The sequence below is a fragment of the Charadrius vociferus genome, unplaced genomic scaffold (genome assembly GCF_000708025.1).
Source record: "Charadrius vociferus isolate BGI_N301 unplaced genomic scaffold, ASM70802v2 scaffold269, whole genome shotgun sequence".
NCBI lineage: Eukaryota > Metazoa > Chordata > Aves > Charadriiformes > Charadriidae > Charadrius > Charadrius vociferus.
In genome coordinates, this window is record NW_009660184.1 from 1,708,801 (window position 1) to 1,721,741 (window position 12,941).

At 41.0% G+C, this 12,941-nt stretch overlaps 1 protein-coding gene across 1 annotated transcript in view; it reads left to right on the forward strand.

Moving 5' to 3' along the window:
• Positions 1–4,691, forward strand: part of TAF1B (TATA box binding protein (TBP)-associated factor, RNA polymerase I, B, 63kDa) — a 150,555-nt gene extending 145,864 nt beyond the window's left edge. Inside the window, exon 16 of the mRNA XM_009893269.1 lies at positions 4,499–4,691. Within this exon, the coding sequence (XP_009891571.1) occupies positions 4,499–4,691 (193 nt within the window). The remainder of the gene's footprint in view (positions 1–4,498) is intronic.
• The last annotated feature ends 8,250 nt before the right edge of the window (positions 4,692–12,941 follow it).

Below are 12,941 nucleotides of genomic sequence, written 5' to 3' on the forward strand. Positions count from 1 at the left end.
AGTAAAGTGCCATATATATATTTTTACAAATGACAGATGTGGGGTGTGTACACACCTATGTCTTCATGTATAGTTAGAGTCATTTGTAGAAAGGGGCATGCGTGGAATGGTTAGTCGTGGATTGGGAGTAGACAAATTGTAATATGAAGAGTGATCAAAGTGAGCTTTTGAGAAGAGAGGAGATGAGACAAAATCAACAACTAGAGTCACATGGCAAGAGTAGCAGCTAGATACAAATACTCACTTCACTTCCTTCTTCATAGTATTTTAGAAAAAACTTGCACCACAGCTCTCCAGAGAATGGGAAAACAGTTCCGTTCTTCTCTCCCCTGGCCCCCCAGAAAACATAGGAAATTAATTTTGTAAGTCCCTATACTGCTTTTGTGGTGGCCTTAATCAAAATGAAAGTTAAAATTAGCAGTTGGAGTTCAAATAAGCAGGGAATTAATGCCTCCAGAACATATTTTTAAAAAAGTAATTACGAGTGAAAGGGACTTCATCACTCTTTCATCTAACCATATCGGCAATCAACAGTTGTACTTTTTGCAAGCAGAAAAGAAAAAGAAAAATTTTCTCTTACTGGAAAAGTAAAAGAAGAAATATGAGAAAAGAAAACATTTTGTGCTATTAAGGAAGTTTTGTGTCTGTCTTTAGTAAAGAACTGTTCCCAAATCCTGACTTTGCAAGTGTGAAAGGGAATTATATTATTTTTTTTAAATTAAGGATATATCAAAACAGTCATACTATTTGTTAGTAAAAATATTTTCTTTCAATGACCTAAGTAGCAATGAGAATGATAGCCTAGCTAATCCAGCCTTGTGCAAAATTATATGGATATTTACGTATCTGCCTGGTTTGTGTTGAACTTCTCACTCTTCCTTTAATACCTTCTCCTCTTTGCATCAAATTCTGCAAAAATTTGTGAATTCTTGACTTGGTGTGTGCTGGCAAAGAACCGTCGCCAGAGACAGAGAGCAAAAGCCCTGCTGAGGGTGTGTAGGAGTACGGCAGCATTTACTCCAGGGAATAGGAAATATCTAAAATAGTGTTTCTTGTAAACTCCCTGGGTAGTGTAGGTATGCCTCTGGATCCTATGCTAGATTTCAGTTCTGCCATTGGTTGTATCATGAAATCCTCATCAGAAGATGAACGTACCGGTGGGTAAGAGTGAAAAGGATGAACTTTGCAGATAGATTCTCCTGAATTTCTCCTGTGTGCAATTAGAGTGTGGTTTTTTGGAAAGGAGGTCAGGGTACATTAATGTGAAATGAAATTTCATTAGCGCGTTGAATAACATCTTAAATATCTTTATCTGGTATATACTTCTAAATGGCATGCTTAAGAGAGCAACAACCCCTACAAAATCTTAGAGATACCTTCCTTATTTTTAAAATGTTAAATACTCCCCTTGAAAATAACTGGCATTTGCACATATGCAGTCTTTTCTGTCTTTCAGTGGATTTATTTGCTTATCTTTATTTTCCTTTTCACATTACCTTTCACATATCCACCGTGACAGAAATGGGTTGGAATAATGTAAACACAGTGTTATATTACAAGAGCTTTGGTTGTATGGATTCATTCTTTTGTATGAATAAGAAGCTTTTTTTGAAGGGAGGAGAGGTAATAATCCTTTTACCACAAATTTGCGTAAATCTTATGTACACAGTGAATGAGTGGATATTTCGGTGTATGTTTGTGTGAATAATCTTTCATGCAAAGTCTGTTTTTAAGCCTACATTTTCATATGTAATATATTAAAATGTTAATGGCAAACTGTCATAGCCTTCATGAAACAAGATTTGAATTTAAATTCTTACCGGTTAAATTTCCCATTATATCATTTGCAATGCAAGTAATTAATTATACATCTGACACTTACTTAACTCTGGAAAACATCATCTACTCCCTCAGATATGAGGTTTTATCCTATGCAAGTGTTTGGTTTTAGTTCTGTTATACATACAAACTTAGAAATTCTCTTTCTCTAAAAAATCAGCATGGTCTAACTGGGACTACTGAAATGCTTTAATCCTGGAACTAAGGTATGATTTCAGATCAGCAAAGCTGAGATACGTCAAGCGGTTGGGAAAATGATCTGGCATTTTCTTTTATTTAAAAACTTTCAGTTTTAAACTGGATTCTAAATTGACTTGATCTTTAGGTGATATATGGTGAGGTATTATAATACGTGAAAAATGTTAAGAAAAATGGATTTCCCTTATCACACCTAAATTTAAAATCCCTTGGGATTTTTTTAACTCTTCAGAGATGCTTTTAGGGTAAGTAGCACAAAAATAGCACAAAATGAGGGAAAAATGTGCATGTGTTTAGGTACTCTTGTGAAAAGCGTAACTCCAGTTAATCAAATAGGTGCTTTACAGTATGAATGTAATTATGCATTTGCTTCAGAGTATACAATATCACTCCTCTGCCCCCTGCCCTGGCCCGCCAAAAACTGAGATTTGACACCTAAGTTGCCATAAGAGCTGTAATTGCTGAATCTCAGGGTTAGGACTAGGATGTAGCAAAATGTCTTAATTCATATTAGCCCAAAAATGCAGATTTGGTTCAAACAACATTTGTCAATGAATTTAGTGATCACGTTGGACTGTGGGGTCAGCTAAGTCATTCTGATGGTGCCGAAATGTCTGATTTAATTTAGTTTTTTACGAAGTCACTGGCAGCTTTTGAGGAACATGAGGTAGGGCATAGGGTGGGATGTACAGCACAAGAAACCTAGTTTCAGATTTCCAATCTGCCAGACTTCGGGAGGCTTTAAACAAAGACTTGGCTCCCTGAAGTGCGGCTTGCATGGCACTTCAGGACGGGTCCGTCTGTTCCTCCAGTTTGAGGTAAAATGTAAATGTTTGTTGGGCCAGAGGGAGCGAGCAAATGACTCTATAGTCTAGTAATTAGCACACTTGCCCATAAATTGGGACAGACAGGTTCCAGTCCTTGTTCTGGTGAATATTTAAGACTGCTGCTCTGAAGCAGACAGAGGAGAAATTTTAAACTCTGCTTCTTCACATCCCAGGGCAATACCTAGTAAGCTAGAAGATGCATAGAGCTTATATGGTAAGTAGCTCCTAAATCAATCCCTACATCATTGTAAAAGACTTTTTAAAAATTGAAACAGCTGGATTTTATATTATTTTAATTTTACCCCTTTTAATAAAGGGGCTAGCCCAGAACAGGGTATTTTTCCAACCTAAGCTGCTGAACTTAATGTTTATGGAGCTATCTCTGCAGTCTGTCCTCTGTGTGATCTTTTGTTCAGTCTCAGACTTGTTACCAGCAAGTACTGTCTGCTATTTTTGTTATATACTTCATCAGTAAAATCACCTCACCATTTTCATTAACATTTTCCTATGAAAGCTACAAAATAATTAAGCAGAAGCCTGCTACAGCATGTAATTACTTTCTGTTGACCTGGTCAATTTTTGCCCCGGTGTTTCCTGTGTTACTCCGTTGACTTGAACATAGCTTTTCCCTCTTGTTTCTAGACGGGTAATTTACGTTTAGCCCACAAAGGCAGTGGACAAGAAATGGATGGGTTATAAACCCGTACAATAGGGTCAGGAAGAAGAGCAGGGACCCGACGGACAATGTGGGCAAGGAATAGAGAAAAGATCCTGGGGTGTCTGCATCGGATCACAGAACCATCGAATGGTTTAGGTTGGAAGGGACCTTAAAGATCATCTGGTCCCAACGCCCCTGCCATGGGCAGGGACACCTCCCACTAGACCAGGTTGCTCAAAGCCCCATCCAGCCTGGCCTTGAACACCTCCAGGGATGGGGCATCCACAGCTTCTCTGGGCAACCTGTGCCAGTGCCTCACTGCCCTCAGAGTAAAGAATTTCTTCCTCATATCTAATCTAAATCTCCCCTCTTCCAGTTTGAAGCCATTACACCTTGTCCTATCACTACACTCTCTGATAAAGAGTCCCTCCCCATCTTTCCTGTAGGCCCCCTGTAGGTACTAGAATGCCCCTGTAAGGTCTCCCTGGAGCCTTCTCTTCTCCAGGCTGAACAACCCCAACTCTCAGCCTGTTTTCATAGCAGAGGTGCTCCGGCCCTCTGGAAATAGTCTTACAAATTTTAAAAATAGAGTAAGGTAGCCGTTTTCACACTTTGCTACATTTGCTAAAAGCTGACAGAATGAACAGTGGCTCTGTTTAATCCTGAAAGGCAAAGAACGTATTCTTTGGCTGGTTGAGTATGATCCTGATTCATAGTGCAAGAAGCTATCCAGGCTTTTCCCTCTCGCCCTCTCTGCACCATCTCTCATGTCTTGGCCCAGTCCTCTCCTTCAAGGTTTTGCAGGACTGGATCCTTTCACAGAATCGACATCGTCGACCAGAATTGTGATTTATGCTGTTGATAAAATGTATAGTTTTCCTCTAATTACAATTAAACATATAAATGCTAGCTAAATACTAACTAAATACACTTGTAATTTAGGGTGATTTTTTTTTCCCCCTTTTTTTTTTTTCAGATTGTGCGGTCATCTGGCTCATTACAGAGAAGTGGACTTTCCCCAGAGTTACCATTTTGTACTAAGGTTATTTGCCTTTCTTCTGAGGATACAGCCCTCTTATATCCATGACGAGGTGTGTGTGATAGAACACAAACTTTTTAATAAAAAACTCTGTAAAAAGCCAAAATACAAGACAGGCCTAAGGAAGTAAAAAGGCCTGAAAATAGCCGTATTAAAACTGTGTAAATTAGTTGGTTGGATCCCAAACCGTGGTATTACATCTAAACTTACACTGATCCTTTTGCCTGCATGGAATTTTTTTTTGTTAAGATAGTAATGCTGAGATTTACTACTGTACTTTAGTTGTGGTGTTATTTTATCTATAATTTAAGTCACTGGTATCCAGTTGGAAAAGTTACCAAGGAAACTGTTTCTCACAATTTACGTCCTCACTTTGCATCGGAGCCAACAGGAAGCTATGAAATTACCATTTTTTTGGCATAATTGTACATACTTTGAGTGCACTGGACAGCACATTATCATCTAATTACATTGTGAAATTTTGCAATTAAAATATTATCTATTTTTTTACCTACTGTTGTATGACAGCAAATACATTTCTAGAAAGTAATGTTTACTTTGTTTTGAAATGGGGTGTTAACAAATAAAAGGAGCAGTTGGTTGATGTTTTCACTGCAGTGAGTTTTTTAGTCACTGTTTCTAAACAGGCTATTCTGGAGCAACTCCGGCACTGTTTTCTGCGTTTCCTTGCATCCTGTGTATCTGCCAGTCTCTTGTTGTGCCTCAGCCTCTCGTTCAAGTTAACACCTTTCAGGTCCGTGCTCCACTTCACGCTTCACAGATCTTGCAGCTACTTTTATACCTGGCGGTGCCCATCCTATTTCTTGCGCAACAGTAAATGCCAGGTCCTTCTGTCGTTCTTCTTTTGCAAGGCTGCTGTCATTTGAATTTCTTCTGACTGCTTTATAATCCAGCATCTCCAGCAGCTTGCGCCTCAGCCATTCTACCAGTTTCTCATGCTCAATCTTATTTATGCACTGCGTTTTTAAACTATTCCAGACAATGTGTAAATGAAGTTGGGTGCTGCCACTACATTAAAGACACCATAACACATACATATGTTGAACAGAGATGTTGACTAGATACTCAGATGAATAATGCTGCTTTCAGTTGAATGAAATAAAAGTCAGCAACTCTAGCCATCAGTACAGAGTACAGAAGTTGCCAAATATATTTGATCAAAACCAAAATCAACAGCGGTTACTAAGCATTATTATAGAGAAGAAAAACAGTGCCTGCAGACTTTAGAAAGAGTAATATCTTCCTTCCTGAGCAAGGGCTTCAGTGAGATGTAATCTGGGAAGGCAATCAGTTCAGCGAGTAGACTCTGAGTATGATGGAAGGGTTTAAAATGTGTTGCAGTTCTATCCGTGAAGCTGTTGTCTGAAAACAGGGAACAGGCAAATGACAGGAGAGCAGATGGGCTGCCCTGCCTGTCTGGAGCAAAGGGATAAAGCAGTGTTTTCAAGCACAGGGAGAGCAGACAGGACTATTAAAGGTAAGTTGTAATAGTTAAATGGAAATACCAGCAAACCAGGAGGCCTCACTGGCTCAGTAGAAGAAGGGTGCAATTGCGCATGGTGTCCTGATTTAAGGTGATAGAAAAGACACAGTTTGGGTTGAAGTTTTTACTTTTTCAGGTATTTTATTTAGTTATTGTGGAATGGAGATTTAGAGCAATGGTCCTATAAAGCGATTGTAACGTGCAGATGAGAAGGCATAGTTTTAGCCATAGAGCTAAACTGTGCTTGATGGGGGAAGAGGGAAGAGCAGACTGAGTTGTTACCTGTTGTACGTGTTAGAGATTTCGTAAGTGGGTACACTTTAGTATGTCTAAATCTATTATGCTAGATACTTCAGACTTCTGACAAGACGTGTCTTGAACTGATGTTTACATTAATGGACTCAGAATATACAAATTTGAATCTCACCTTGTGTCCGGTGTTTGTGTTTTAAAATTAGCCATTATCTATTATGTTTGACCTCACCTGCCTGAATTACTAAACTTTGTAAGTATCTGGTAAAATTATTCATTGTTTTTGTTTTAGACGAGTATTTGTGTCAGTTAAAAATCTACAGAAGTGTAATACACATTGTCAGTGTTTTCAACAGTGCTTGCTCAAGCGACTGAAAATGTCTCATTCTTTTTACTATAATATCTGTTAAAGTTTTGAATTAACTATCTAAAAGACACCTTATTATACATAAAGGATTCATTTAATTCAGAAGTCTTTATTTGAAAGACTTATGCACTTAATTATAGGTACACCTTTCTTTTAAAACTACTGTAGTAGTAAAATCTGAGCTTCATAAATTAAAAATACTGTGCTCATTGTTACATTGTTACAAACGTAACAAAGCTGCTTTAGATGTTAGAATAAATTAAAGCTGTACTTTAATAAACTGGAATAAAGCTTGCAGTTAATCATCAAGAGCCATGTGCCTTCTGGACACATAGGTTAAGAGTCAGATTTAAAAGTAAAGGGTGTGCCCCTAAAATACTTAATGTTAGTTCTATCCAGTTTAATCAATCAACACTTGTGTTGGAGTAATGATGTTTAAGAAGCTGACGAGCCACAAGAGTGCCTTATCTTCAGTGAAGTGTAGTTGAGCTCTCTTGGGACAACTACTTTGAGTCCAGTTAATATAACCCTGAGGTGGAGCCACTCCGGTTGAACAGCTGCTGGCGGATAGCTGAAGGCTAGGGTGTCTGCCGCAACCCCACGCTTCCAACCACCTCTTCTATCTACTTTTAAGTTACAGCTCCATTCTGTAACTATTTGCTGAAATGTCCTGGCTTAACTTTCTGATAGCTACTTTTTTTTTTTTTGGTACTTTTTCTCGTGGAAATTTGAAATAGAGAGAACCCAGTTTGTTTTGTTTCTTACTCTAAAACTTGAAGAGAGTTCTTAAGTATATAGATAAAGGCAAGTGGTTTTTTTAGATTAAACTTTTAAAGCATTATATATTAAGATTTAGAATAGGTAAATAATTATTAACTTAAACAATAGCAAATCAGTCATTCTGAGACCTTGATGTGCCTTCAAAAGTGAATTTAGGGTTTTTCCTAGTTTGTTGTATTTTAACATACTAATTTTTTTCTGTCTTTAAGAGTGCAAAATTAACCTTGCTTTATGTATTCTCCTAAATAATACAACCTTTCTGTTGTTTCAGTGGAGAAATATGGGAGATGTCTCATTTTCTTTTGAAAGGTACAGCCTTCAGCAGAATTGGAATTTTACTTCACTAGTTTTTCATTACCTCAGTGTGTCTGCATTCTCAATGTCAAATTCTTCTCAATCAAATACATTTTTCTTTTTAAAGTTTTTACCATTTTCCAGACATGAAGGAGAGGTGTTTGCCTTTCTCCTTAACCTCTTAGGCAGAGCGAGGGCTCTGAGCCTGATTTAACAAGAGAATGAGAATCGCCAAAGCGCCATGCCTGTAAGCAATACTAGTCTAATTTATTGGCCATAGTGTGTTGTATGGGCTTCACTGAAATTGCATCTTTCTTAACCCATTTTTTAGCATGTCCCCTGAAACGATGGTGTTTGGAAGATTTGAGAAAACTTAGTACAATGTTGCAGGCAATGCGATGAATAACTGCCTTTCTCATAACTTCTTGGGAAGCTCAAAAGTCCCTTCCTCAAAATGACATTTCTCCCTTTATGGATAAACAAGATTTTTGCTGATGGTCCTGAAAAAAATATTTCAGGGTATTTATGGAAGGTTGTTAAGAGGGTGCTTTTGCAGGGCTGGGAGCAAAAGGGCCAGGAACAGTACCCACAGGGCTTTTGGGAGAGGTAAAGTCTGGGAATGTTAAGTCCCTGAATAAGTGTCTGCTCCCTGCTTCAGCCGTCCCTTCCACATGTCAGGTTGAGTAAGTTTTATGCTGCTTCACAAGCAGAGAAGAATCAGGATAGCTCCAATTAATGAATATCCTATTTTGATCCAAAACGAAATGGTCTTCCCAGCACATAGGGTCATACATATTTATACCTGGAAACAGGTATACATGAAAGAGCTTTCCTCACCGCTGCCTGTGCTAGGATGCTGCTGAAACGGTGAACAAGAGAGTGAGTAAGGATTGGCAGTAGAGGACATGATGAATGCTTGTGTCCTCATGTGAAGTTATAGCTGCCCTTGTACAACTGCTAATGGCAGCATTTTGAGAGCCAGAACACTCCTCCTTGATCCTCAGCATCTACACTCTGCCTCTGGCAGTACATCAGGTAGTTTTAAAAGAAAATACAAGTGCATTCCTCTAATGATCTCACATGGCTGCTGCGTATTGTAGAAGTATTGTGTAGCTGCTCCCTGTTGTCCTAGCAGTGGCTTTGCCCACCAGCTGCAGACCCTGCCGTTGCCTCATGAGAATGCCACTGGGGGTGTTTACTGTCTATGTTGCAATCCAAAAGCTTGATCTGGATCCTGGGGTGCTTCTGTGCTGCCTTTTCATGGAGGACACCTGCAATGGCTGGCTGATGGAGCATTGCGTGCCTCTCACAGGGCTGCCCGAGGGGTGCGGAGTAGAGGCTGCTGTGAGAGAGAAGGGGTGAAGATGCCTCCTCTTTACAGGCCCATGGAAGAGAAGAGTGTCCTAAAACTATATCCAAGTGCCCCAGCTCTCAAGATCAGGATATCAGACGGCAGAGCTAGTGAGTTCCTGGAGAGCTGTCGGCTCCTCACAAGCTGGGCAGGCTTCATGTCTGCAGGCAGGCTGGTTCCTGTGCTTCTGAGCAGGACTGGGACCGTGGTCCCACAAGCTGGTGCAGCAGGGCTCCCCGTGACCACCGCCTGCAACTTGCTGTGACGCTAGGATGTGAAAGAATCCACCTGGCCCTGGATCTCACATGCACAGTAAGTTGTGCTGCATCAATAGAAGATGGTGACAAAACACTTTTGTTTGCTGAACTGAGATCCGTGGCATTCGTAACTCCTAACTGGGCAGCTGGGTGGTTTCCGTGCTGCGGAGCAAAGCGGATTAGACGGAGAACAGTATGCAGCGAAAGAGCTGCACACGCTGTTCTCTTGCTACACCACTGTTGGCCTGTGCGGCAGGACCTATGTACACAGAAGCCAAACCCAGAGGAAGCGCGATACTGAGCAGAGACGAGAAATGTTCAGTGAGACTGGTTAGCATGCTAAAGATTTTATTGTTGATAAAATTCCAGGCTCCAGGCTGACTTTTTTTTTTTTTAATATATAGGCTAGTGCAAAATTGATTCTTTTATGTTGTAGTCATTTCAGAGCATCCCCAGTCAGGCTGATGGAGCTTCATCTCCTGCCCCCGAATGGTCTGTATGCTCTCAACAGCGTCTGTGTTATCTTTAGGGCTAAATGCAGAATTAAAAGGGGAATCTAAGGAATGTGTGCAAGATCACATAGAGGGATATAACAAGCAAAAAAGCAAACTGTTTCTTTCATTTTCCTGTTCTGTATTTCACATATTGTGCTTTCATTTATTTCTTTACCCTTTTTTCCCTCCATTTTTTTCCATCTTCTCTTTCCTACAAGGCATTTCCAACTTCCTTTTCCATTGTCACTTGTCATCCTATTTCTCTCCACTGTGCCGGCTTTCACCTCGATTCCTAGTGAGTTCATGAAACTCTGCTTGGGCTTTTCTCTCTTTTTTTTTCTTTTTTTTTTCTTTTTTTTTTTTTCCCCCCCCCAGCTCTTTGATACCTTCAGCTAATTCTGCGGGGGTCAGTGATGAGCTTCGGGCTTTCTTTTCCAGCTCTATCATCAGCAACCACAGGGCTGTTAGAAAAGAGAAAGGCTTGCCTAGTGTGCTGTGTAATGGAGAGAAGGATAGAAGATTCACTGCTCTTTACAGCCAGCTGCACAGCCCGGCCCTCATGTCTTAGGGGTTCAGTTTAAGTAGAAAGTGTCTTGTTTTGATTCCCTGCTGAGTTTTGTGAAATCAAAAGTACTGTTACAAACTTGATGCAACTTGTTTGTATATTACACAGGCGTGAATGGCCAGTGCGTGTAGATGATAATTATCAGGTACGAGATTTTAAAACCTTATTTGTTACGTAGGTCATAACAGTAGCTAATCCTTGTCCAGAATAATTCCCAGTTTCTTTAGACAGCAATGTCAAATGACAGACTAGGAAGAGGTGCAAGCACGCTGAGACAGTGGTTGGCCAGATGGTGGCAAATGGTGTGTGAGTTTGGTGGGATTCCTTGCGTGTTTTGAGTGGGATTCATTTAAAAGGCAACAAATACATGAAGAAGGGAAGGAGAACACTGAAGGCAGGACCGAGGCAGAGGGAAAGGTAAAGGAAAGGGCATGAGAGGTGGAGGAGAGCAGTGAGATCAAGGTGAAAGGGCTGAGCGAGGGAAGGAGTTGGAGCGAACGCCAGTCAGCGAAGGGCAAGGGAAGTCCTGCCAGAGCGCTGCCGCATCAGGCTGGCATGGCTTTATGCCCAAGCCAAAGCTCTGCTAAATCCCTTTGTGCTTCTTGCTTGATTTTATTCAGCAGTGATGCAACCCAGTTCGTGACATCACAGAAATACACCTACAAGTGGTGTTACAGAGTCTAGATTGTGACCGGTAGATTAGTCAGCGGTGTCACAATCCAGTGTTTATATCATTGTCTCCTGAATGTGGAAGTGATTGCTATGTTGATAACTAAGTTTTCATCGTCAGATCAAGCTGTTAAAAAAAGTCGTCCCTTTTGCAGAGGGACAGCTTTGATTTATTTGGAATAAAATCCTGGTAAATTCTAGTTAAGCAGAAATACTGTGTGGCACATTACTAAGATTTCAGCAATTCGGGTGCAACATAAACATGTGACTGAACTTCAGCACGTACTGCATCTGGGTCACTTACAGCTACAGGGTAGTATTATATTTTATTGTTAATGAAAAGTATGCACGTGTGCCAAAAAGCAGTGATTGTGTCTGCACATCCCAGAATTCTACGACCAGAAGCAGGGAGCATGAAGAGTGAATAACACCTGAGAAAGTTAGCAGTCCTTTCCAATACTTGCGATTTTGAGCTGATTTTGTAATTTGTATGGGAAACAAAGCGAGTTACACTCATTTGGAAAAATGTAACTTTCTGACATCTTAACTGGATGACAGTATTTTTTTTCATATGTGAGAGCAGATATATTTTCTTCTATGTAATCTCAAATTAGATTTAAAAAATGGGTTAAAAGTATAGAATACCTTTTATTGCATGTCATAAAGAACAATTTACATCAGTTCGTTTCACTTTGTAGAGCAAGATCCTACTTCAGTAACGATATTTATCTTTTGCCATCCTAATGGCAATGTTTGCAGATCCAAACAAAGCATTTTGTTTCTAGAACGCTAGTTGTAATCCAGTCAGAGGATATTAAGCAACTTCCAGGATTAGACCCTTAGTGAAAGTTTGTTCCCTTTAGTTTCATATTTCCTTCGGTTGGCTGCTTGAATTGTCCTTCTATAATTTTGCATTGGAGTATATCCTCTACAAATAGGGAAGAGATTTTGACCTAGAAGGAGAGACCTCTTATTAGCGTGCATACTTTTAAATTACAGTAGCTATCTGAAGCATCTTGACATATGATAGATAGCGTTGTTGCTGTATGTGTTTGATTCAGCGTGTTACTTAAACAAGGAACCTCCCACCCTTATTTCTCAAGGAGAAACTTAAGATCTTTCTGATTTAAATTCACGCGCGCCACTCGGGATATACCCGATATATTTGTAATGTCGCTGCTCCTGTTAGACCAGAGGATTTAGATGCATTTCCAGCAGTAACTTCCATCGTGAACCTCCCTTTCTATTCAAACCCGGGGTCATCGATGAACCGCGTAATGACTCTAGGGTCGGCTGTGCTTCGGTGGTCAGCGCAGCGCTTGTGCGAATTAACGCACCTCCTGTCGTTTTTAGACTTTCCTAAAAATGGGTTGAGCACAGGAAAAAGAAAGGCGGTTATATGGGATGGGAGAGGGAGAAGGGAAACCCATTTTCAGTGCGATGAAGATCCCAGGGTGATTCCCGCGTACCCTACCGTGAGTGCCGCCCCGGGGCCGTGAGGTGCCGTGAGGTGTCCCCCCTCCAGCGCGGCCGCGGGCCTGGGCGGGACGGGCCGCCCGGGGAGCCCTCACGTACCGCCGCCGGGAGAGGAGCGCTGGGGACTCCGGTGCAGCTGCGGTACACCCTTTAGCCCCCGTGAACGCTGCCCGTGCAGGGGGAGAGGCGAAAGCGGGGGGAAAAGGGTTTTTTTCCCTCAAGAAAGCGGCCTTTGACAGCGCGGCGGGGGGCTTGGGGGGGGGGGGGGCGGCAGGCCCCAGAGGCGGTCCCCAACCGCGGGGAAGCACCTTCCCCGCGAAGTTTTACTCGTTCCTTACTTGCGACGTTCCCCCGCGTTCTAATAAAGGCAC